At 47.3% G+C, this 26766-nt stretch overlaps 1 protein-coding gene across 1 annotated transcript in view; it reads left to right on the top strand.

Moving 5' to 3' along the window:
- LOC103783563 (zinc finger protein 492) overlaps positions 1-26766 on the top strand; it is a 193251-nt gene that overhangs the window by 42328 nt on the left and 124157 nt on the right. Inside the window, 3 exon segments of the mRNA XM_063600091.1 lie at positions 1329-5045; positions 5417-5560; positions 25224-25490. Coding sequence (XP_063456161.1) covers positions 5537-5560; positions 25224-25490 — 291 coding nt within the window. The 5' untranslated portion in view covers positions 1329-5045; positions 5417-5536.

Below are 26766 nucleotides of genomic sequence, written 5' to 3'. Positions count from 1 at the left end.
TGGTTGGGATAATGAACTCTCGCTGCCTCACTAGACTGCATTACAGAATTTAAAATTGGATCAGAACCTCCTGTAACAAAATGCCAGCCCAAATGCACTAGCGGGTTTTTCAGGCCCTTCTTCCTTCAGTTCTATCTGTTCTGTTGCTGCCAACCCTTGTGCCAGGCCACATGATAGAGAATGTTTTTCCAATGTAACATGGCCTTGAATTGTGGCCAATATGCTCTTCTGTTTTTGTAGGTTGGATAGATTTAAAATGAATACAAGGGTTTATGCTTATTGAAGTTTATTTTAACACCTTTTGATAATTAATCGAAATTTCCACCAGATAAAAGGTTTTAGGAAACTATAATTAAGTTTGCTATAATCCTTATTATTGAGGAAGCAGTATGTTACCAATATTTAAGTAGCCAATAAGCACAATGTTAGGTTTATGCATCTTTATCAATTGAAACAACATATCTTGAAGTGTCCCATCCATGCCTTTCAGAATCCCCTGCTAACCTGTCAATCTTCTGAGCATCCCCGAACTCACCATCGGTGTCCACATGACTACCTTTCCTACTTAGCTCATTGTTGTCCCTAAACTTTTCTCCTTCCCCTCTTTGCAAAAAACCTTCCCATATTTTATCTCAGTGTGCAAAGGTGGTGAGTTGTGTTCAATCGGCCTCTTGGTTGCACCAAAGTATTTTCTCTGTCATTAAGAGGCTGTATTCCTGTCCCATAGACCCCTAGTAATCCCCTTATGCCCGTACCTCTGACCAACTGGCCTCTCAGGGAACCAGTTTTCCAGGGGTAAAGTTCCCCTTCTTTCCATCCACGGCTTTTCAGCCCAACCACAGAGCCTCATGGAGTTTGGGGTGAAAGACCAGGACACCAACATGGCCCATTTTGGCCACCAGGTGGCAGACAAGGATAACATTAAGCCTGGGCTGACTCGAACTTGACGGAGGGAAGAGGCTTTCCTTGGACACTGACTGGTGCATAATGTTTCCCCGACAGTCTGAAAGCATTTTTTGAGCACAGGCTGCATGCATGTCTCTGTTCCCAAAGTGGGTTTCCAGGATTACTGTTTAGACTTAATAGTTATTTTTTAACAGCTTTATGGTAAAATAACTTACAATTAAATTTACCCCCTACCCCCCCTTTTTTTTTTGAGACAAAGTCTTATTCTGTCTCCCAGGCTGGAATGAAGTGGCACGATCACAGCTCACTTCAGCCTCCACCTCCTGGACTCAAGTCATCCCTCACTTCAGCCTCCCAACTAGCTGGGACCACAGGCGCACACCACCATGGCTGGCTAACTTTTAAAAATTTTTCTTTTGTAGGGACGAAGACTCACTATGTTGCCCAGCTGGTCTCCAACTTCTGGAATCAATCGATCCTCCCATCTTGGCCTCCCAAACTGGTGGGATTACAGGCAGGCGTGAGCCACCATGCTCAGCCTAAACTCACCCATTTTAAGTGTACAGTTTGATCACTTTGAGTAAATGTATAAGACATGCAAACACCATCACGAGAAGTTTTAGAATGTTTCTATCACTCCAAAAATTCCCACACACCCTTTTGCAGTGAGTCATTGTCCTGACCCACACTTCTAGGCAACCACCAAATTGCTTTTCTTTGCTATAGTTTCCCTTTTCTAGAATATAAATGAAATAATATAAATTATAAATTAATATAATAATACTAATTATATAAATAAAATAATTTGTGATTGGCTCTGTCAATCATGTTATTGAGATTCAACCAGTAGTTCAGTTCTTTTTTTCTTTCTTTTTTTTTTTTTTTTGAGGTGTAGTCTTACTCTGTCACTCAGGCTGGAGTGCAATGGCATGATCTCAGCTCACTGCAACCTCCACCTCCACCTCCCAGGTTCAAGCAGTTCTCCTGCCTTAGCCTCCAGAGTAGCTGGGATTCCAGGCACCCACCAGCGCACTGGCTAATTTTTGTATTTTTAGTAGAGATGGAGTTACGCCATGTTGGCCAGGCTGGTTTCGAACTCCTGACCTCAGGTGATCCACACCCCCTGGCCTCCCAAATTGCTGGGATTACAGGCATGAGCCACCGTGCTCAGCCCAGTAGTTCTTTTCTTTTATTGCTGAGTGGTATTCCAGACCATCTTTCCTTTTCTTTAGAGACAGGGTCTTGCTATGTTGCTGAGGTTGGTCTTGAACTCCTAGGCTTAAACAATCCTCCTGCCTCAGCCTCCCAGAATTCTGGGATTATAGATGTAAGCCACTGTTCCTGGCCAATATACCCCCATTTTTTCCATCCATCAGTTGATGCACATTTGAGTGATTTCCATTCTTTGGGTATTTTTATAAAGCTGCCTTGAACATTTTCAGACAGTCTTTCATTTCTTTGGCGCAGATACCTAGATACCTGAATGGACATTCACCACATGGCACCATTGCTGGGTGATGTGGCGAGTGTGTGTTTAACTTTTAAAGAAAATACCTCGTATTTAAAGATCTACACTAGGCCAGGTAGGGTGGCTCACGCCTGTAGTCCCAGCACTTTGAGAGGCCGAGGTAGGCAGCCAGCTTGAGACCAGGAGTTTGAGACCAGCCTGGCCAACATGGCAAAACCCTGTCTCTACTAAAAATACAAAAATTAGCTGGGGATGGTGGCACATGCCTGTAATCTCAGCTTCTTGGGAGGCTGAGGCACAAGAATCGCTTGAACCTGGGAGGCAGAGGTTGGAGTGAGCCAAGATGGTGCCACTGCACTCCAGCCTGGGCTACAGAGCAGACTCTGTCTCAAAACAAACAAATAAATAAAGATCTACACTAGTCAATAAATAAGTAGAATTTTAAAAAAAAAGTCTAACTATTTTCCAAAATGACTGTATGATTTTTGCATCCCCATCAGCCACCTATGAGGGTTCCAGATGCTTCCTATCCTCACCAACATTTGCTCTTGTGGGCCTTAAATCTGACTTTTTCAGTTTTCGTTTTTTTCTAGAATCGGGGTCTGGCTCTGTCGCCAAGGCTAGAGTGCAGTGGCACGATCAGAGCTCACTGTAACCTTAAACTTCTGGGCTCAAAGGAATCCTTCCACCTCAGCCTCCTGAGTAGCTAGGACTGCAGGCACTTTAAAAAATTTTGTAGAGATGGGATCTCATTATGTTGCCCAGGCTAGTCTTGAACTCCTGGGCTCAAGTGATCCTCTTGCCTGAGCCTCCCAAATTGCTAGGATTACAGGTGCGAGCCATCATGACTGACTGATTTATTTTTAATGGGTATTTAGTGGCATCTCATTGCAATTGGTTCCTTGGGCTTTTAGCCTCTGCTTTAGACTCGTTCTCTCTCTCTGTGAGTCTCTGTCGCTCTACATATACTATATATGTAACATTTCCTCACACACACAGAGGAACGTGCTCCTGAGATGACTCTTCATTTTGCATTTTTTTTGTTTGTTATTTGTTTGGGTTTTTGAAACAGGCTGGTTTTTATTACCCAGGCTGGAGTGCAGTGGCAGGATCATGGCTCACTGCAGCCTTGACTTCCTGGGCTCAGGTAATCCTCCCACCTCAGACTCCTGAGTAGCTGGAATTACAGGCATGCACCACCAGCCCAGCTGAAAAAAAAAAAGAAAAGAAAAAAAATCTGTAGAGACAGGTTCTCACTATGTTACCCAGGCTGATCTTGAGCTCTGGGCTCAAGTGATCCTTCTGCCTCAGCCTCCCAAAGTGCTGGGATTACAGGCGTGAGCCACAATGCCTGGCCTTCGTTTAACATTTTTATGATTCCCTTAATCATCATCAATGACAAGACCTCTGAACGATAGCACAGTAAGGGGTGGAGTACATGGCGACGTTCACCCCAGCAGTCATACACAGCAGCCCAGGGATTTGGAAGAAGTTGCCCTGTTAACATAAAGGAGATTTGTTACTGGATTCTGAGCTGGGAGGAGCTGGGTACCTCTTAGCACCCACAGCCCGGGTATTAATTAGGGCATGAGAACTAAGGGCAGAGATAGTATCTACCAAGGCAGGAAGCTGGGAGGATGGTTGGGGCCACAGCCATGTTGGATGGGAGACACTGAATCAACAACAGGCTGTGCTGTTGGGTGGAGGTCAAGAGCAACTTCTTGGGGAGACTGGAAAGAGAGAAAGTAGGGACGTCAAAGGTGGATGACTTTAGCTTTGCTAGAAATAAGAACAGAAGGGCCAGTCATGGTGGTTCACACCTATAATCCTAGCACTTTGGGAGGTGGAGGCAGGAGGATTGCTTGAGCCCAGGAGTTCGGACCATCCTGGGCAAAATGGGGAGACCCCCGTCTCTACAAAAAAAAAAAATACAAAAAATAAAAAATTAGCCAATCATGATGGCACACACCTGTAGTCCCAGCTACTTGGGAGGCTGAGGTGGGAGGATCACTTGGACCCAGGAGGTCAAGGCGGCAGTGAGCCAAGATCATGCCACTGCACTGAAGCCCGGGTGACAGAGCAAGACCTGGTCAAAAACTAAAAAAAAAAAAAAAAAAAAAAACCCTAAAAAAAAAAAGGAAAGAAAGAAAGAAAAAAGAACAGAAGAATGGAGCAATAGCTGGAGGGCAAAGTGGGTCAAGGCCGGCTTTGTATGGTGGTATTTACACAGGATCTGTTTGCAGCTGATGGGAGGGATGCCACAAAAGAGACAGCCCTGAGGAAGTGGGAGGGGACCAGAGCCTTGTGTTCATAGGTAGGTCCCAGAGCTGGGACTACAGCAAGGCAAGCAAGTGTAAAATTTAGGAGGCACTCATTCTCAGGTGCCGACTCTCTACTGGTATGACCCTGGGGATGAGTGCCTCTTTAACCTTTATGCCCTGGGTGCCTTGCTGGCCTGTTTCATCCTAGTCCTGGCCCTGGCAGGCCCATCTACAATGCTAGGAGGGAGGGCAGACCTTGCTGCAGGGTGTTGGGAAACTTGGCCTTGGGAGCAGATGGAGATCTCTCCTGACAGCATCCATACCTGAAGGCGGAAGGCAGGATTGCCGGCGGAGAAGAGATCCAGGTGCCTTGATGTGAGTGTTGACGGTGGAAAGCAGGCCAGAGCCAGGTACTAAAATCTTCAGCAAATGATCAATGGGGTGTGGCTTGAGGGTGGCGGGGCTGTGATGGAAACAAGAAGAGGAGGGTGGAGGAGGGAAGGAGGAAGGATGAAGGTCTGGCGGCAGCTCTGAAAAGCAGAGCGCCCCACCCCAGGCTGCCGGGGAAGATTCAGGAAGCTGCAATAGTTTTTAATTGATTGTTTTTTTAGAGACAGAGTCTTGCTATGTTGCCTAGACTGGCTTCAAGCTCCCAGGCTTAAACAGTCCTCCTGCCTCAGCCTCCTGAGTAGTTGGGACTATAGACTTGTGCCACCACGCCCAGCTTGCACTGGTTATTTTTGGCAGAAGGGAAGTTTCATCATAAAGCCTTTCTCTTCAGCTCCGGGTGCCAGCTGGAGCCCCAGAAGAGGATCAGGCATCGTGTTTAGTCACAATCCCCACTCCTTCATTGGGCCAGCAAATATCTATCCATCTTCCCACCGTCTACTCGCAGCCAACCATGTTCCTGACACTGAAGCCAGAGGTGAGTCCTGCCCTCCATTGGGGTGGGAGCCTCCTAAGCCAGCAGGGGGATGGACGCCCCGACTTGAGGGAGATGCCGCCATCAGGAACAGGGTTCCATGGCTCTGGTTCCAAGCCTCATTTCCTTCCCTTCCTTCCGCCCCTCCCCTCCGCTCCCTCTCCCCTCTCCTCCTCCTCTCCTCTTCCCCCTCCCCGCCCTCCTTCCCTCCCTTCCTTCCCTCTTTTTCTTATATCTTTTTTCTTTCTTTCTTTCTCTCTCTTTTTCTTTAAGACAGGGTCTTGCTCTATAGCCCAGGCTAGAGTGCAGTGGAACAATCAGAGCTCACTGCAGCGTCGACATCCTGGGCTCATGTGATCTTCTCACCTCAGCCTTCCAAGTAGTTGGGACCACAGGTGTGCACCATTGCACCTGGCTAATTTTTTTATTTTAATTTTTTTTTTGAGCCAGAGTCTCGCTCTGTTGCCCAGGCTGGAGTGCAGTGGCGTGATCTCGGCTCACTGCAACCTCTGCCTCCAGGGTTCAAGTGATTCTCCTGCCTCAGCCTCCCGAGTAGCTGGGACTACAGGCGTGCGCCATCACACCCGGCTAATTATTTGTACTTTTAGTAGAGATGGGCTTTCCCCGTGTTAACCAGGCTGTCTTGAACACGTAACCTCAAGCGATCTGCCGGCCTCGACCTCCCAAAGTGCTAGATTACAGGCGTAAGCCATCGCACCGGGCCACTTTCCGTGTATTTCTAATTAACTCCTCACTCCATTCCCAGCCCTTGCCAAACAATGATCTCTTCCACAGTGACACGTAAATGTGATTAAACAAGTATATAAATTTTTGAATCTGGTTTCTTTCACTAAGTATTATACATTTGAGATTCATCCAGATTGTTGTGGGTATTGGTAGTTCTTTTTATTTCTGAGTATAATTTCATTGCACAGATCCACCACAATTTGTTTATCTGTTTACCAGTTGAAAGGCATTTGAGTTGTTTCCAGTTTTTGATATTATGAATAAACTCATTATGTATATATTTGCTTATAGGTTTGTATATGGACATAATATGTTCATTTCTCTGGGATAAATACCTAGCAGTAAAATTGCTGTGTCTTATGCTAAAGTGTGTTTAATTTTTAAGAAACTTAGCTGGGTGTGGTGGCATGTGCCTGTAGTCTCAGCTACTCTAGAGGCTGAGGCATGAGGAAGCTTGAGCCTGGGAGGTCAAGGCTGGATTCAACTGTGATCGCACCGCTGTACTCCAGCCTGTGTGACAGAGCAAGACCCTATCCCAATACTACTACTACTACTAATAAACAATTTTATAAGAAACTGCTAAAATGTTTTTCAAAATGGCTGTTCCATTTTGTATTCCACCAGCAATGTATGAGTGTTCCAGGTGCACTATATCCTGGTCAGAACTTGGTGCTGTCATCATTTTTTTTTTTTTTTTTTTTCGAGATGGAGTCTCACTTTGTCGCCCAGGCTGGAGTGCAGTGGTGTAATCTCCACTCACTGCAACCTCCGCCTCCCAGTTTCAAGCGATTCTTCTGCCTCAGCCTCCTGAGTAGCTGGGATTACAGATGTCTTCCACCCCACCTGGCTAATTTTTATATTTTTAGTAGAGACAGGGTTTCACCATGTTGGCCAGGCTGGTCTCAAACTCCTGACCTCAGGTGATCCACCTGCCTTGGACTCCCAAAGTGCTGGGATTACAGGTGTGAGCCACTGCGCCTGGCCAGTGCTCTCATTAAAAAAAATTTTTTTTTTAAATTTAGGCTCTTTTAATAGAATGTAATGGTATATCATTGTGGCTTTAATTTCTCCAATGACACCTGATGTTCAACATCTTATTATGAGCTTTTTTGCCATCCTTATATCTTCTTTGTTGAACTCTATATTCAAATCTGTTGCCTATGTATTTTTATGAAATTGTTTCCTTATTATTGAGCTCAAGAGGTCTTTACATAACCTGGATACAAGCCCTTTATTAGATTTGTGTTTTGCAAATGTTTTCTCCAAGTTTCTGGTTTGTGTTTTTATTCTAACAGTATCTTTTGGAGAAAAACTTTTAAATTATGATAATGTCTAATTTATCATAATTTTATGGATCATATTTTTGGTGTCATGTCCAAGAAATTTTTGTCTAAGTTAAGGTCACAAAGATTTTTATTGTAGGTTCTCCTCTATGTGTTTTATAGTTTTATATTTATGAATACGATGTATTTTAGTTTTGGTATATGATACAAGGTATGAATTAAAACTCTTTTTTTTATATACAGATGTCCAATTGTTCCAGCACCATTTGTTAAAAACCTATACTTTCTCTATTGAATTGCATTTTGCATTTTTGTGAAAAATTGCCTGTGTATAGTTACTGTATTTCTACTATTTATTCTATTTCATTAATCTACATGTCTGTCTTTTCACCAGAATTACACTCTGTTATAATAAATCCTGAAGTCAGATAGTAGGAGTCTTCTAAATTTGTTCTCTTTCAGAAGTATTTTGGCTTTTTTATTCTTATGAATTTTCGTGTGAATTTGGAAACAGCTTGTGGATTTTAAAAGAAAATGTCTGCTTGGATTTGAATGGAATTGTGTTGCATCCAGATCACTTTGAGGAAATTTGTATCTTAATTCTATTGAATTTTCCAACAACAGACATGATGTAGCTCTCTATTCAGCTCTTCTTTGATTTTTTAAATAGAGATTTACAGTTTTTGGCACAGAATCTGGATATGTTTTGTTAGATTTATAGCTAAGCATTTTATGTTTTTGATGCTGTTTTAAAATTTTAATTTCCAACTGTTCATTGCTGCCATACAGAAATAAAATAGAAATACAGAAATACAGGGTACAAAATAAACTTGACCTTGTTTCTTTCACTCTAGATAGTATTGCTTATTAGTTCTACTAAGGTTTTGTTAAGTTCTTTGAGATTTTTCTCCACAAGCAATCATGCTAACTAAAAATAAAAACAATTTTGTTTTTATTTCATTTATTCCAATCTGGATGCCTTTATTGTAATTTTTTTTCCTTTTATTGCACTGACAAGGACCTCAAGCAAAATCTTGAATATAAGTTGTGAGAGAGGACATCCTTGCTTTGTTCTCGCATTCAGAGAGAAAGCATCCAGTCTTTCCTCACTAACTGAGAAGTTAGCTAGAAGTATTTCAGAGATGCTCACTATCCAGTTGAGGAAGTTCTCCACTATCCCTCTATGCTGAGAGATTTTATCATGAGTGGATATTAAATTTTGTCAAATATTTTTTCTACATCCTGTGGGATGATTATCTGGTTTTCTGCTTTCACCTGTTAATACGATAAATTACATCTATTGATTTTAAAATGTTCAACCAGATTTACATTTCCTGATATATTTAATCATAGCATGTTATCTTCTTTTTATTCCTGAATTCAACTTGCTCGTATTTTCTTGAGGATTTTCACATCAATTTCAATACTATGTCTCCTATTTTATGAGGAATATTATTGGGAGTTTCCTTTCCTTGCTTTCTTTCTTGTAGTATCTTTGTCTGGTTTGGGTGTCAGTAGAGTGCTGGCCTTACTGAATGATTTTCATGCAGTGTTCCCTCCTCTTGTATTTTCTGGAATAGTTTGTGTAGAATTGGTTTTCATTCTTTTTAGCTTAATTTACAATACCATATCCTTGGAAAGACTTTCCTGGCATTCCAATCTAAATTAGATTCCCTCTGCTATGATCTCCTTTAGTGTCTTTTTTTTCTTTGTAGGTTTTATTGTGATTTATAAATATATAAATGTGTTTTAGGCTTATTCCTGTAATGTTTTCATCTTGTTCCAAGAGTCCAGTCCCATTTCTTTGTTCATCATGATATACTCATTGCCCCCCTTTCCAGCTTGATCCAGTCCCGGGACTCTCCTGCTTCCCAGCTCCTCCTCCCGCACCCCACAGCACCCCTTTCCTCTCAGAGCGGCCGTGGGTCCCATCAGGCTTTCCCCTCGGATCCTCTGCAGATGAACCAGGACTTACCCGAAAGTACCAAGTGAACTTCTAGGAAAAGTCCAATTCTCAGATGCTGGATGTCTTCCAAAAATGAAGCAAATTAGTAACTTAGTAGCTGAGTCAACTAATCCTGTTAGATGGTCAACATTGGTTTGAGTCCTCTTTATAATGTATAAAGCTATTTTAGCTTTTTGACTGTAGCTTCGTAATGTCATGGAGTAACCTGTAGTCCATATAGGTATATCTGGCTTTAAGATAGTAAGATTTATAGGACTGTAAGTGCTTGTCTTACAATTTGGTTTTGCTGGTATTTTGATGAGCAAGATTGGCTTTGGCCTCGGTGATGATCCGTCAGTGAACTGCGTTGTGCAGTTCCAGCAAACTATTGCTAGGGCCTTGGAGGGACAAACAGGGCGTGTGTGTATAATTTTGTACTGGCAGTTTGTATAGTATCCTGTAGGACCAGAGACTGTGAAATAGGTTGGGTTCATGGATGTGAACTGACAAATATTAAAGTATATGGATATAGCCCCCCCGCCACTGGGGAAGAGAGGCTTGGGTTTGACTTATAAGACTTCCTTCCTTTGACTTGGTATGAATTTTAAACCAAGTCCCAGGTAAAGACTTAGGGTTATAGCATATATAAGGCTGGCCATTTCCAGAGTTATTAATTGAATAGGTGGTCTGATTGTAAGTACAAGTTTCTAAGCGAGTCTCTGTACATTTATAATACATATAGTATAACAGGGTTTTAGTTGTACTGTTCCCTGACCAAGTAGTATGTGTACAGTGGGGACACCCTTCTATAGGTGTTTTTTTTAGTATGGTTAAGGGGGGGTAACAACAGCAAAACAATGTACAGCATACTTATATTTAGTAAGGACAAAGGAGGTCTTTACTTGGGGGAGGAGGTTGAGCACAGTGACAGAACGATAGGAAAATGGTATTACAGAAAAACTATTAGTTTTAAGATTTTTAATTACATTTACTTGCTTGACGAGTCCTCAAGCTTTGGCCGTGCGTAGACTAGTCAGCTTCCGGTGTGTGATTAGAACAGGGCTTGTTTCCTCAAGCTTCAGCCGTGTGTAGATTGGTCAGCCTCCGGAGTGACCAGAGCAGGGCTGTTGTCCTCAGCAGCAGCTTGGTCTCGTCTCAGGATTAGCCGGGTTGAATGTTCTGGGTCCTGCTGGTTGGTTTACTTGTCCTGAGCTGCCGGTTTTAGCTGCCTGTGATGGATTCAAGGCATGATTCCTGTAACTTTAACAGCAGTGGGAGTGGACAAGATTACTGTATGGGGCCCATCCCACATGGGTCTTAGAGAAGTTGGGTTTTACTTTTTAACTGAAACAGAGTTACTAGGTTTAAAGGGGTGTGCTGGGGCTGTTAGACTTATAGGCACTTTTTCCCATACCCAGTCATGGACTTCTTGCATGGCTATTTTTAAAGCCTGCATTGTTTTTTGAAGGTTAATTCCCCTAGTTCTTGGAGATTACCTTTAATTTGATTTATGATTTGGGGGTGGCCGACCGAACAAAATTTTATAGGGCAAATACCCAGTTTGTTCGGTGGGGGTGTACCTGACTCAGAGGAGGATCATAGGTAAAACCTGATTTTATTATAGATTAATTTCCTGGCAATAATTTTTTAGTAGCTGCTTGAGTGTCTGGTTCATGCCTTCCACTTTTCCTGAACTTCGTGGCCGATAGGCTGTGTGTAACTTCTATTTTATTTTTAACAGTTTTGTTAAATTTTGCACTATTTTAGCTATAAATGCTGGCCATTGTCTGACTTTAAAGTTAGAGGGAGTTCAAACTTGGGGATAAAGTCTTTTAGCAGTACTTCAGTCACCTCTTGTGCTTTTTTTGTCCTGGTGGGGAAAGCCTCAACCCACCCTGAAAAGGTGTAAATAAGCACTAGCATGTACCGATAGCCTCTGGCATGGGGCAATTTTATGAAGTTTATAAGCAAGTTTTCATAAAGCATGGCTCTTTCTCCTGTTTAGTTTCTCAGAGGAGGGGTTCCCCCCACTTTGTAACTTCATATAGTGACTTAGCCATTAGTGAGAAATTGGAATCCAGATATGGCAGAATCCTGCTGCCTTTAACTTGTAATGTGACTGTGGGCTTCTGGAAGCCTAATGAGAAGGTGCTCAGTCTGTCTCTAGTCTTTATATTTTTTAGCCCCTGCCAGCCCGGATTAGATCAGTATTTGTTTTTTTTTTTTTTTTTTAGGGTGTGACAGCTTTTAGCTGGTGACTTTTTTATACCACAGCCTTTACTACTCTCTGTATTACCTTCTGGACATTTACTTTTTTAGTGTCCTTTTTTTTGCATCTCACACATTGATCTTTTTTTTAACCTTGTCCGGCTCTCGAATCCTTGCTTAACTTGACCTCTTTCATGTCTATGCCCACGTCCACGTCCTCTCACGTTGTTAATTTCTCTTTTATAAGAGCTGTTGCCAACAGATTGGCCTTTTTCTTAAGCCTTTAATTTACATTTTTCTTTTTCTTTTTGAGTTCTCCTGCTCTTGCGGCTGGCTGGTGGGGCCGGACAACAGCACGGGGCTGCCCCTACGCACTGCCTTCTATTTTTTCTATTTTTTTCAAATTTTTTTTTTCTTTTTCCTTTCCTTTTTTACACTTTTATTTTTTTCTTTTCTTTGCTCTTCTCCTGGCGCTGGTTCCCGCCCCCTCTTTTTCTAGATAGAGCTGGGCTGGGGAGAGGGACTTAACCCTTGGCGTGCCTAGCTTGTTGCTTTTGCTCTTTCCCATTTTGTTCCTTGGTTACAGTTAACATATACCTTGATGGCCACTTTTATAAGTTGGGTGGCATTCATGTCTGCAGCTTCCGCTTGATGTTACCCTGGGCTTGCCTGACAAATGCTGTGTTCACCACGTGCTGATTTTTGGCAGCCTTAGGGTCAAATGGGCTGTAAAGCCAGAATGTTTTACAGAGTCTTTTATAAAACTAACTTGGGCTCTCGTTAGCTCTCTGAAGCACTTTTGAAATTTTCCTTATATTAATTGTTTTCTTTTTACCAGCTCTTTACCCCTGTAAAAGCGACCTCTTTGTACCTCTGCAGGCGCTGAAGCTGGGTCCTGATTGGGGTCTGCTTCTGGGAACCGGCCTTGAGCATATGCTTGAGCATTCACTGCTTCTGCTAGTGCATGGGCTTCTAGCTAGCGGAGAGCTGCTTATGTCATTCTCTGGCACTCTTTAATGTTAAACAACGTTAGGAAAAGCTGCCTGCAATTTGGCCAGGTTAGATTATGTGTCAGAAAGATGGAATGTATCAGATTTATAAGAGCTTGGGGCTTCTCCGTGTAGGAGGGTGTGTGGTGTTTTCAGTTTAGTAGATGAGTGGTTGAAAAGGGCTGATAGAAGAAAGTCCGTTGCCCCCCCCCCCAACTGGGATGTGGCCGTGGTCATTATAATAGATGGGTCTTCGTATCTCCCTGAGAGGCATTTGTATAGCTCGAGCACGACCAGATTTGGGACGGCCTGCTTGACTATTTTGACTTCCTTCCTTAGCCTCTTGAGGCTCCAGTCTTTCCCTTTGGGGTGAGACTTGGAGCATGCTGGCTCCTGAATCTGGTTTCTGGAGAGCTGGAGCTGTTGGCCCCGGTAAAGGAGGGTAGGCTGGGACATATGGAAGGAGAATTTTTGTTCCCTCTGGTGGCTCCTATAAACTAGCTTCTTTTGCTTTTTCTGGGACTTTTCCTTTAACTCTGTGTCTGCCGGCGAAGCTGTTTTTATTTTTATTTTTGGCTTTTTGTAATAAGCCATTAAACAGGGCTGGATTTATGTCGGTTTTGTTTATATTATATTTAACCATGAGTCAATTTAAAAGAATTTGGTCTGGGTACCCTGGCTGTCCTCTGACCCCTGTCACCACCTTAAATATATGGCTAATTGTTTTTTAGTTTACAGTTCCTTTGGTTGGCTATTTAATACTAAAAGAGGGTTATTTTAATTTACAGAGAGTTTTTAACTTTTGGGGGGTTAACTTAACTTTATAATTTTCTGTAAAACTTTTAAGTTTTTAAATATATATTTTAAGGGACTAGGTTTTGATGAGTTTTTTCCCATTTTCTCCCAGTTATGATGCTGCACATTTACTTTTATACAGTTTTTTCCTCATTTTGGCCGACTATATGCTGTCTTCTATTACAGGAGTTTTCAGACGCTGCTTGGCTTTGGAGAGTTTTTTATTTTTATTATAACTTGGAGTTGTAGGGCAGCTCCTATTAGTCATATGTGGATTGTTATTAGTCTCAGTTTGCCCCACAATTTTCTTGGAGCATACAGTTTACGTTAAGAGATTTGTGATTTCTTATTTTGCGACTGATGAGCCTAATTAGGCCCCTCCATTTACACACTTTTATATACTTTTAGTTCTCATGTTTGTACCTGGGGTGGCAAGCCACTTTTGTTACCTCTAGTTTTGCAGTTGGGGTGGCGAGCCACTTTTGCCACCTCTAGTTTTCTAGTTGGGGTGGTAAGCCACTCTCGTCAGTTTTCTAGCTGACTTAGTGAGCTACTTTCGTGTCCTGTGTCAGCTGGGGTGTGAGTTTTATCTGAATTGATGAGCCACTCCTGTTGCCCCCAGCCCCTCTGGGTCGGACTATTTGGCACACCCCGGGAGGCAATTAGCTTTCTTTCTGTCCCTATGGGACGGGTCCTGCCTTGGGCCCCCAAAACCTTACTGTGGTTCCTGAAGTGCTCTGTTTCTGAAATTGTCCTGTAGTTCTTTTCAGGTTTTGTCGTGCTGCTGCGTAGGGGGAACCAGGTCAGGGGAAAGCTGATTTCCCCTCCGGGCTGAAGATTTTCTGGTGGCACCTGGGGTCACAGGTTTCCCCTGGCCCAGGGCTCCAGACCCCAGAGGCAAAGGAGACAGTAAGCCTGCAGTCTCCGGTCCCTTCATGGTTGCCAAAAATGTGGTAAACTGAGGAACGGAGAGACCAATATGGAGTACAGGAGGATTGTTGTTTATTTTAGGTACGCACCGGCTCAGTGGATTTATATTTAAAAAGCTGAACACTGAACAAAGTCAGAGTGGGGTTTTTGTAAGCAGCCTTACAGAAGCAAAACAAAAGCAGTTAATTATACAGTCATAGGTCATGTAATCTATAGCATAACATAAGTTGTGACCTTGTATAGTTGGTGACCTTGTAGCTGCATTGAAAGAAAAACAAGACCTGGATAAATATAGACATTTGTAAAACATAATAATGCTTAAGAAGCCTGGGAAAAGAGTAACAGTAAAATAATTTTTTTTTTTTAACCTTGCTGTGGAAGGGATGGGGTGTCTGGAGCCCATTCCTCTGGCCTTGGCTATTTGGACAGTATTATAACTGTCCTTGAAGTGAGCTTGCTAGGTAGAGGAAAACTTGTTCTTTTTTTTTTTTAACCCTTGCCTTGCCACATTCTGGGCCTTAGCTTTTACTTTTCTTGAAGTAAATAAACGTAGTACTTATTATTATTTTTAAATTTTTGCCTCAGTAAAAACTGTAAAGTCAGATGCGACTGCAGGGACTTCTCATGAGAATTCCTGCTCTTCTTTTCCACAGATAAGAAACTATCAGTGGAGGAACAGCCTTGGTGTTCCTAGAGGAGCGAAAGAGAAAATTTAAAATGGCAGTAACCCTGAGACAACCACTTCTGGTGGTTGCCACTCACCTGGGGATGTGAGTCTTGGCTGGCCAGGCTCCTGGGGACAGGGGGCCCAAGGGCAGTAGAGGGTAGTTGTTTAGATTGTGGAAGAACTGTTGGGTCCTGGTTAAGAATTCTGTGTTTGAATCCTACCTCTCCAGCTGCTAAGGATATGATGTAGGGCAAATTACTTGGTCTCTTTGGGCCTCTCTTTTCACATCTGTAAAATAGGGGTGGTATTGTTTGACTTACACTTGTGAAGCTTAAATGAGATTTGTTATTGTTGTTTTTAGGTTAATGCCAAGTACAGGGCTTGCTGTAAACACCCAAGGCACCCAGGAAATGACAGTTGCTGTTTCATTTTCCTCATCCCCAGTCTCAAGGGGAAGCCAGGCCAATGAGAACAGCCACTTGCCATCAGGCTGTCTTTTTTGGAGTCACCGAAAGGGCCCCAGGATGTGGTGAGGAGAGCCCCAGGCACTAAGATTAGGAGAAGATCTAACTTTTAATCTCATCTGTGCCGCCAGCGTGCTGGGTGACCACAGAAAAGTCACTTCTTCCCCTGGGCCTCAGTTACCTCCTCTGTAAGATGACATTGGATAAGATCAGTGTGTTTCAAACTTGTTTTTTTGCGGGAGTCCCCTTTGTTCAAGTGAACCCTTACTCAAAAGTCTGGTTTTTAAAATGGAAGTGGAGGTCTGGTGCTCTGCCAGATTCATCCCCACATCCTGGGCCTGAGGAGAGTGGTCCAATGAGAGTATTCAGAGTGGCATCGGTCAGGTGACTCCACCCTGTGTGACTGCATCGCTCAGGGGACTTCTCCATCTATTTGTTTCTGCCCCTGGCAAGGCAGCAGGCAGCCATTTTGAAGGCCAGACCATGGTCTTGATCTCCTTTGCTCTTCTTCAGCATTTCGTTTCCCTAAAGCTACCTCTTCCTCCTCCTCTGACTCTCTTGCCTCTCTCTAAGCCACTTCTGTCTTTCTCCCCCTGCCCTTGTTCTACCCTTTTCACCTCCTGTAGATTCAGGACATTCTGAATGTCCTGGTGTCTGACCTTAACCGTTCCAATGGGGTAGCGCTCCCCACATTGTACAAGTGGAAGGTGAGGCAGTGCCAAGACCCCTTTCTGACTTGCTCTCTCCAGCTGTGCATGCCCCTGAGGCTCCTCTGGTTTGGGGGATACTTTGCCTCTGGCTTATTTTATGTTGCTGCCATTTCCCTTCTGCCTGTTTATGTCTGCTTCTTCACCTATTTGATTGATTGGGTTTTTCTTTTCCTTCACCCACATCTTTTATTATCTTGGAGAAAGTGAGACATATCTTAAAGGTTAGAGGTAATTTGGGAATAACTTTAAGAGCAGGCATATGGAATTTGGGGCTTTTTTTCTTAGAGACAAAGTCTCACTCTCTCGCCCAGACTGGAGTGTAGTGGTGTGATCTCAGCTCACTGCAACCTCCACAGGTTCAAGCAATTCTCCTGTCTCAGCCTCCTGAGTAGCTGGGATTACAGGCGCCCGCCACCACACCTGGCTAATTTTTGTATTTTTAGTAGAGACAGGGTTTCACCATGTTGGCCAGGATGGTCTTGATCTCTTGACCTCATGATCTGCCCACCTTGGCCTCCCAAAGTCTGGGATTACAGGTGTGAGCCACTGCACTTGGCCCTGAGTTATGCTTCTTAAGCGTCTATCTCATCATCTCTTGATTTAGGGATAATTCTATCTGGTGCTTGTGTAATAGGACAAGCCGCAGACAAAACCCTTCAGACACCGAGTTAAAGAAGGAAGCGGTTTATTTGGCTGGGAGCATCGGCAAGACTCCTGTCTCAAGAGCTGAGCTCCCTGAGTGAGCAATTCCTGTCCCTTTTAAGGGCTCACAACTCTAAGGGGGTGCGTGTGAGATGGTCGTGATTGATTGAGCAAGGAGGGGGTACATGACTGGGGGCTGCATGCACCACTAGTAACCGATTAGGTCAGGGGTCGATCTTTAACTACCAGGCCCAGGGTGTGGCGCTGGGCTGTCTGCCTGTGGATTTCATTTCTGCCTTTTAGTTTTTACTTCTTCTTTCTTTGGAGGCAGAAATTGGGCATAAGACAATATGAGGGGTGTTCTCCTCCCTTATTCAGAGTTCTCTTCTCTAGGAATTAGTGTGTGGAGACTCTGTATACTTGTGATTCACTGCTAAATATGAAATTTCCCAATCCAGGAGCAGACAGCAAAGAGCTGGGTTAAAGTTGTGCAGATTGGTTGAAACACTTAGCCAAACTTAAGCGGCCTGGGTGGGACCATCACTCCCAAAGCTGTCAGCAGAGAAAGGCCTTCTGTGTCAGTCAATTCAAGCTTGGTATTGCTTTGCAATTGAGTCCTCATCCCATGGGGGAAGGTCTCTGGGGGCTTTTCATTCCTTTATACTAGTGTTCTGGATATAACTTCCTGCTTCCCACTTTCTTTTTTGATTTCTCAGAAGACCAGTGTCTCCCTGTAAACCGTGGCCTTCTGTGCACCGAGCTCAGTGGCTCTTCCCCACCAAAACTCCTAAGAGAATTCATCCCTCCCCAAAAGGATCCCCACGAGATGTTCTGGCCCTCTGCTGACTGCTCCCTGGAATCTGCACCTCAAGCACTGAGAATGCTGTGCTCTCCATTGGTCACCGTCAGACTCCATTTCCCTGCTGCCAAGTCTTCTCTTCTGCCCTGTGTATTCCGTGGTGACCCCCTTAATGTCTGTTCTGTGCCACTAGCTTGGCCCTGGGCCTTTTATTTATACCCGAGTCTTACAACGAAGAGTGTCCTGAGCAGACAGTGTCCACCTTCTTTGCTCTTCAGGGGCCTGAGTGTGCTCCTTTCCCTTTTGCAGGTCTATTGGACATAGTAATCCAGTGCGCTGGGGAGGGGTAGCCAGGCCGGCTACAGAGTCTGCAATGCAGGGGCCTGGGGAGGTTTGGGTTCTCTCTGCCACCACTACTGGGATGATATTCAGAAGAGAGAGGACCTCATACTGTGACCAGACCCAGGACCCTCCTTGGAAGAGAGCTCAGTCCAGCTGTGTGTGTGTGTGTGTGTGGTATGCGTGCGTGTGTGTGTGTGTGTGTGAGAGAGAGAGAGAGTTATGTGTGTGCTGTGCTCATGTGCACCTGGGTGTAAAATGACTGTTAGCTGGTTGTGTTACTCAGGGTGGGCTGGGGACTCACTGGAAGAATCCCCCCAGCCTGCCCAAGACAGGTTTTTTCCTTGTGCCCTCTTCAGAGAGGGTCAGGGGAAGAGGGTCCAGGTGGGCAAAGGCGGAGATGCCACAAATGATTAACCACTAAGGCCAGACGGCTGCCAGGAGGAGTGGGGGATGATGAGGTGGCCCCAGGGTCCAGGCAACTGGCTTTGGTTTTCCGTCTTCTTTCCTCAGGATGCCCCTGAGGCCTGGACCTGTGCCTGGCTTTGAGGAGCATCTGTGGCTTGGCGATCCAGCTGCTGGGGTGATCGTGGGCTTCCCTCCTCTCAGCAGGGCCGGAGTTCTTGCCCCAGAGACTGGACAAGTGGCTGTTTCTGTGACATATTTATTTTTACTGGCGTTTCATGTCGCTTAAAAAAAAAAACAAACAGAAAAATTGTAAGTCAGTATAATTGCCTATCAGTTTTCCTTATTTCACTTTTTGTAAGATAAAATTAAAACTCCAGGAAGCAGTGTTATTTGATCGAGGAATGGTCTGGACACTGGGTTGGCTGGGTGCTAGTGAAAGGAATAGATCTTAGAACACAGTGGGCTCTGCGATAGCCCTTGGGTGGTGAGACAGGCAGGAACAGAGGGAAGATTGCTGGCAGTTTCTTTGTTACAGTGGGGTTCACTGGGCTTTTTCTGCTTTTGTTTACCTGAAGAGGGATGTATTTCCAGGCTCCAGGGGAAACAGCAAGCTGACTTCAGAGTGGCTTGAGGCTACGTGGGCCTCAGCCATGACAAGTCCTGCACGGACAGCCGACCAGACTGCGAATGGCTGGGGATTGGATGCAGTGCCTTCAGAGGGTGGGAGATGGTTGTAAGGGATAATTGGAAGGACAGCCAAGAAAGGAATGAGGCCAATAGACCCAAGTTCAGGCAAACTGATTTATTGTCAGTCCTGCCGGGCTACCTCTTGACAAAAGCAGAGGAGGCAGCCCCACTTATAGGCTGGAGCAAGGTCTTACAGGGCGTAGAACTGGGTCAGGGTGAAGGAAAAAGAAAAGTGGGGAGGGAGGAGTCCTTTGTGCCGTGTGTCTGAACGCTTCCTGGAGATGTTTTTCTTGCCAGTTCTGTTGTGCAAGGTAGACGTCTTAACCGCATCCTGGGACAGCTGGCCTCTGGTCAAACAGTTATAGGCAGGTTTGGGGTAGGGAGTTTTACTTTTTGGCCTTTGGGGCTTAGTCTATGGAAGGGGGAAACAGTTCAGTTGGGTGGACCCTAACAATGGTGTGTCTGTAAGTGGCTGGTGGCAGCGACAACATTCTTATGCTGCATGTGTATTGTTCAGTTGTCATCTGTGTTGGGGAATCTAGCCACTGGCCCACAGAGAGTTAACCAGAGCTTGGGAGTGTGAGAAGTGGGAAAGAGGGAACCATCTACTCCAGCTTCCTGTCTAATTTCTTCAAGGGGAGGGACCCTGGGGAAACAATTCCGTGGAAATGTACAAAGGAAGATAGAGAAAGAATCTCTGTAGGGATTCCTTGGGCAGAGGAAGGCAAGAGGACACGCAGGTCACGTCTGGGCTCATGATAGGGAAATCTGTGCTATGGGGAGATGGGACTGGGAGTGAAGGGTGGGTGCGGCAGATGGCTGGGCCAGCAGGTTTCCGGCCACCTGTTAAAAGGTGGTGGTGGGGGGTCGGGTAAAGAAAGTGCCTTGCAGAGTAGGCTGCTGCCTCCCGGTGGTCAGCCACGACCTTGCATGGATCTTGCCAAGGGAGTTTGCTTGGCGCTGTTGGAAGCGGCCTGAGATGAAGCTGGGCAGGCTGATGGCCTGCTTCCCCCGTCACCGGCAGACTCTCCTTTCACGAAGGAGGTGCTGAAGCTCCTGAGGCACATGCTGAACTGTGATGTGGGGCTCTGGAGTTCCCCAACCACGCTAAAGGAAGTGAGCAGAGAGAACAAGATGAAGAATGGGCGCCTCCTTACAATGGCTTCCTGGGAAAAGTTGACCACCTCCTGAGAAGCAGGAGAACTGACCAGCAGACCCTGCAGGCAGAGGCTGTTAGTCTCTGAGCCAGTGCCATGGTCCCCTTTGTGTCAAAGGAAATGCTCCCAAGTGAATAGCCTGCCCGCCTGGGGCACCTGAGCTGAGCGTTTGACCGTGTGCTGGGCGTTCATAGGTAAAATAACTGCCGCGATCTGCACTGACCTGGACCGCAGTGCCTGTGAGGGGCCAGCTACCTATTCCGCCAGTCCGCCTGGAGGGCTGGGACAGGCTTGGCCCTGTGGACCAGGTTCCATCTCCCCTGCCTGCGGAAGGAAGAACGTGAAGCAGAGAGAAAGGAAGCGGGATGATGACTGCCCCTGTGTGCCCAGCCTGCTCTTTGCTAGTGCAGTAGTGGGATCCACAAGGTGAACCACCCCATGATTACTGACTGTTTCCACCACCAGTTTCCTGCCATCATCAAGGAGCTTACACTTGACCTGGGAGTCACCTAAGCTATCGCTAAACAGAAAGGCAGACCAGCCTCCCCCAGCCACCACCAGGGCACTGAGGGAGGAGCCTGGAAGAAGGGCATGTCCCTGGGATGTGGACTCCAGGAGGGCGGAGCCTTGGTCTTGTTCACTGTATCCCCAGCCCCTAGAATTGCCCTGGCAGGGAGTGATCATAAATGTTGGATGGATGAATGTGCTCACGGAGCGGGGAGGGGTGGGTGGAGGCAGGAAGCAGATATTTGGATCCACCAGCTTCTTCCGCGAGCCCAGACTGGGCTTAAGCTTCCTCAGCCATGCCTTGCTTGGTTCCCAAGTCTGTTGCGAAGCCACACTGAGAGAAAGTGGCAGGACTAACGGTGGTACAAATGTCTGAGGCGGATACTGCTGTGCCGTGTCTCCCTAGCCTGTGCAAACCCTCCTCCTCAGCCTCAGCTCCCTGGCCCCAGCCTGGCCTTCTCCTGCGGACCCCCGTGCCAGGCTGTCACTGAGGTGCTCTTGCCGACCCAGATCCCTTGGGTGCTGCTAAATCAACCTCAGCAATTGCAGAGTTTGCTGGAGGCGGGAAAGTAGGCCGCGGTTTCCACCCCAGCCAGCTCTGGGTCCCCGCACACGCCCGTTGCCGTGGAGACAGGGCGGGGAGGCATCAGCCCTCCGGGTCCGGCGCGCTCAGGCCATGGGTAGAGCCACGCCCATGGTCACGGCCACGCCCAGGGCCCAGTTCTGCCAGAGAGGGGGCGGATCGGCGTGCGTGGCGGACGGTGTCGGAGACCGGGCCGGGCCGGAGCCGGGGCCGGGCTGGAGTCGGGGCGTCCCCGCTGGAGCGTGGGTCTGGGACCCCCATCCTACCCGGCAAGACCTCAGGACTATCCCCAGTGACCCCAGCGGCCCGGCCGCTCTTGGAGTCTCGTCTCGCCCACTACTGGCCCCGGCAGGGTCCGAGGGCCTGGATGCGACCTTGGGGCAGCACCCACCCTTCCGGGCCCACTGCCAAGGCCGCAGGCTCAGGGCACGCCCGGGGCAGTGGAGCTGGGGAGGGAGGCCCGAGTCGCGTTTTAACTCTGCCCTGTCCCCCAGGGCCGCGCCTCTCACGCGGGCTGCAAACTTCAGCGTCGCTGAAGTTACAGATGTGCGGGACTCGGCAAGGAGGTGGGAGACAAGAAAGGCTGTAAGTTAACAGGCGAGGACAGGGTGAGCAGGGGCTGGAATCCGAGAGCGCGAGGCGGTGGCCCCTGCACCTCCAGCACTGAAGTTCAGCCTGCGGCGGGGACCCTAAAGGACCCGGCCCCCGGGCCCCGCGCACGGGGTCGGCAGCAGGAAGCCCGCGGGGACAGCCTTCCCTGACGCTCGCCCGCACCGACCTCTGAGCGGAGGGGACACCCAGGCTTGAGAGAGGGCGCAAGCCGGTCGGCGGCAGTTCCTGGGCGCCAGGTGTGCCTGAAGCCCTCCAGGAAGAGGGGCGTGACCCAGACTCTAGGGAAGATCCCTGACACTGTGAATCTAGGTTTGGCTTCTGATTTCCCCCAAGGGGGTTGAGAGTGGGGCGAGGGTGCTTCAGAGGCCCTGGGGGGCTTTCCCTGAAGAAGGGAGTCAGGGCGTGGTGCTCGGCTCAGAGGTTATTTCCTGTTCCGGAGTGACTGTTCCTTTCAGCTCCCGTCGTTGAAGCACTCGCCCCGGCCACACTGGAGGCCATGAGTTACTAACGTAAGCCTGGCGTTTCAGGCGAGCTCCCAGCCCGTCTTCCTTTTCTTTTTTCTTTTTCTTTTTATTTTTTTGAGATGGAGTCTCACTTTGTCCCCCAGGCTGGAGTGCAGCGGCGAGATCTCGGCTCACTGCAGCCTCCTCCTTTTGGGGGTTCAAGCGATTCTCCTGCCTCAGCCTCCCGAGTAGCTGGGATTACAGGCGCGCGCCAGCACACCCGGCTAATTTTTGTATTTTTAGTAAAGACCGGGTTTCACCATGTTGGCCAAGCTGGTTTTGAACTCCCAACCTCTGGTGATCTGCCCGCCTTGGCCTCCCAAAGTGCTGGGATTACAGTCCTGAGCCACCGTGCCCGGCCCCTTTTCTCTTGAATACAGGGGAAATTTACATTACCCCTCCCCGGGCTGACGAAAGCCCTGGGGCCTGCAGGTGCATTTTTCCCCTTTCTGAACAGTTTGGGAGGTGAGAAGAAGAGAAAGGTGGATACTAAGTTCCCTTCAGGGGACAGGAAGTGCTCAGCTGAGATGGCAGATCAGAGTAAGGGCTTGTCATTCCCATGGCAAGTGGGGGGCCTAGATGCTAAGAGTTTTGCAGCTTTGGGCTCAGAGATGTCCAACAAAGATTAAATTCTTGAGTCTTTCTGGAAGCCAGTCACCAGAGAGGAGAGAGGAAGTGGAAATGGGGGCCTGGAGTCTGAGTGTTTGGGTTCATGTTGCCTGCATTTTGGTCCACATGGCTCTGTTTAATACCTGTGTGACCCTGTGCAAGTCTCTTAACCTCTAACCTCTTGCACCCTTAGCCATACCTATCCTGTCGGATTGCTTTGAGGATGAATGAAGCAGCTGTGTTTCAACACTTAGTGCCTGGCGTATAGTAAGTGCTCAGTGGAAGATTTCTCATCATTATCATCAAAGACAACAGGAATGAAACTAACTGGAGACAAGATGAGTAGGACAGGCAGAAAAGAGAGAGAGATACTGATGGGTAGGAGCACAGATGGCTGACACCAGTGGGCAGCACCTCCGTGTCCTGACACCAAAAGTTTAGAAATTTACTTTACCTTTGCCGGGCCCGGTGACTCACGCCTGTAATCCCAGCACTTTGGGAGGCTGAGGCGGGCAGATCACCTGAGGTCAGGAGTTCGAGACTAGCTTGGCCAACATGGTGAAACCCATCTCTACGAAAAATACAAAAATTAGCCGGGTGTGGTGGCAAGTGCCTGTAGTCCCAGCTGCTCAGGAGGCTGAGGTATGAGAATTGCTTGAACCAGGGAGGTGGAGGTTGCAGTGAGCCAAGATCGCACCACTGCACTCCAGCCTGGGCAACTAGAGCAAAACTCCATCTCAAAAAAAAAAAGAAAAAAAAGAGAAAGAAATTTACTTTGCCTCTTTGTGAGCAAATACTGTGTGTTCATTGACTCCAAAAATAATTTTTTTAAATGTAAAATCAACACCCAGAACCTACAGGGAACAAATATTTCCACAGAGCTAAGTTTTCCACAAAGCTGCAGTGTGGCCTTTTCAGCTTCAAAACCTTTTAAATGTTAAGTATTAGTTTTAAATAATTGGGGTGGGAATGTTCCCCCAGTGGGTCACATGCTTCCCTTCCTCTTTAAACAGTCTTCTCTGGGCTACAATTCCCCCCTCTCCAGGCAACTCAGATCAAGGCCTCTGTGTAAGAGGGTTAGGCCTCTGGTCCCGAGCTGCCTGGAAACCTAGGCAGCCTGCCTGGAATAGCTCACACAATGGTTCTGTGTTGTGTTCCTGGGCCTGCTCTTGAACAGCTTCCCTTCCTCTATGCGTAACTGTTACTGCTTCCTGTTGTGAGACTCCCCTTCTGGCAACCTTTTCCTCTCACTCTTCAGTGTTTCTTCGGGGTAGAAAATTGAGATGAAGCTTGTTAACGTGGGTGGTTCAAGTCCGGGAAGCTTAATGCTGAACTCTGTTCTAGCTGCTCAGGCCATTTTGCTGTGGTCTTCCCTCTGGTTCTGGATGGGTGAGCTTGCTGGAGAGCAAGGTCCCTGCAGGCCAGATGTACTTAGCAAAGGAGAGTTTCCTATGAAATTCTCTTCCCGTCTCACATTTCCCCCCAGGGGATTTTGCTCCTTATGGTTTCCCTGTTTGTTGATAGGTGTGTGGACCCCGGTATTCATCTGCCCTCCCTCTGGCAGTAGCCCCTGAGGCTTCAGGAGGCTGGACTGGCAGTGTGGCTCTGCTGTGGGAAAGAAGTGGTATTGTGGAGGAAAGGCAGGCTGGCTGGCATCTGGCACATATTGGGGGAGACTTGTCCAGGCCAGGAGTATGGTATTGTGGAAGAAAGGCAGGCTGGCTGGCATCTGGCATATCTTGGGGTAGAGTTGTCCAGGCCAGGAGTATGTCCCTGGATGACTCACTTCTGTGCCCCTCTGTGACTCAGTTTCCCCAGGTGTGACCAGGGCTGCCAGCTGACAGTAAAGCTGTTCTGAGTTCTTCACCTACTGTGATTAAGAAATAAAGAGGCTTGTGGCTTCAGTCATCCTTTATAGCTCTCTTCTATGTCACTACGTGCTGACACCTCTGGCCCCTCCACCTCCTGGGTCAAAGCACCCAAGGCAGGGCTGAGGAGCTGGGGGCAGCAGTGGTTGGTGGTCAGGTGGGCACATTGTTGGAGATGGCTACCAGCCTCCTCTCCCTTCTTTCTCTGTTGCAGCTGCCTTGGGGTGCGGTGCAGGGGTCCAGAGCCATGTCGGACCTGTTACTGTTACTACTGGACCTGACTCTGTTACTGCTGCTGATGCTGCTGGGCTTTGCCGGGTACTCAGGGCAGTGGGCTGGGGTGGCAGTGAGTGCCGGCTCACCCCCCATCCCTACAAGTTCCATGTGGAGCCCTATGGTGAGACTGGGTGGCTTTTCACCAGAGCTGCAGCATCTCCCCCAAACTCTGCTCCATCGCTGTCCACTAGGACAACCCCGCATGGTAAGGAACCTCCATGGGGTTCTGCCACATGGATGGACCTAGTGGGCCAGGGCTTCTTTGGGGAGGGTAGTTTTGGTTGCTGAGGAAAGGGTAGGAAAATCCTCCAGCTGGCCCTGCAGACCCCTCCCCTGTGAGCTTGAAGCGCCTTCCAGATTTAGCCTGGACTTCTGCCCCGGGAATCCATTTGCGGGCTTTCTACTTGTCTGTGTCTAGTTCTCCTTGCCCACGGCTACTCAAGGATTTTCAAATACAGTGGATGATACCACTATGAGTCCCTAGCTTCTGTCAGACTTTGGTCTGCTGCTTCCTCTTCTTGTCATCCCTCTTTCCATCTCCATTTGGGGCCAGTGCTGTCAGCCCAAGCCATTCAGATTCTGGCCACTCTTTGGGCTTATGTCATGCTGTTTCTGTGCTTTCCACCCCTCAGCTCTCCTGCTGTAGTTGTAGGCCCTTGAGGGCTAAAAGGGCAGGGTTAGGGGTCAGCAGAATGGCTGAAGAGGTAAGATTCCAAGCTCCATACCCAGGGGATATGGCATTTCCTTAGACCTCAAGCCGCCTAGTTGGGAGAGGGCCTGGGGATCTAGTGGAACCAGATGAGCGGCTCAGAATGTCCAGAGTACTGCAGTCATAGGTGAACACAGCATCACTAGCACCCCATGGGCGTCTGGCTGTTCTTACAACCTATGGTGAGTCAGGGCTTGCCAATGTAGCCTCTTGCTATGCTGTGGGGTGGCGCTGCCACACCTGGATGGGCTGGCAGTTCTGTCAAGGGTTCTTCAGCCTCTAATACTGAGCCGTGCCAAACTAAGCACGAATCCCCAGCTCTGACAGTTTTTTTTGCCTGGAAAGCTCAAGTGGACAAGCCCTACGGCCTACCCAATGTCTGCTGACGAGGCTCACTGGGCAGTCAGTTAAAACAGGGTGTGCTGGTTCCCTCTCTGTGCCAGGTTCTGCTATACACCTATACTCCAGAGATGAATCAGACCTAGCCCTGCCCTCAGGAAGCTCTGTGAGGCTGGGACGTCAACCCCACACAAGTAGTTCTCCAACAAGACACGGTGCTTGATGTCCACAGAACTTTGAGCTGTGGGTTCAGGGATGCTGCCATGAGTCTGCTGGGGAGCCTCGGGGAAGGGGTAGCTGGGCCTTCTCATGTAAGTAGAATTTTGCTCTGTTGGGAAGGGTCACTTGGCTAAGAAAACTGCAAGAGCAAGAGCCTGGAGACATGGGGTGACTGGAGAGGTGTGGGTGGTGGACGTGTGGGTGGAGAAAGGTG

This window comes from Pan paniscus, chromosome 20 (genome assembly GCF_029289425.2).
Source record: "Pan paniscus chromosome 20, NHGRI_mPanPan1-v2.0_pri, whole genome shotgun sequence".
NCBI lineage: Eukaryota > Metazoa > Chordata > Mammalia > Primates > Hominidae > Pan > Pan paniscus.
Note: the sequence above shows the minus strand (reverse complement) of the source record. Positions and strands in the feature narration are given on the sequence as shown.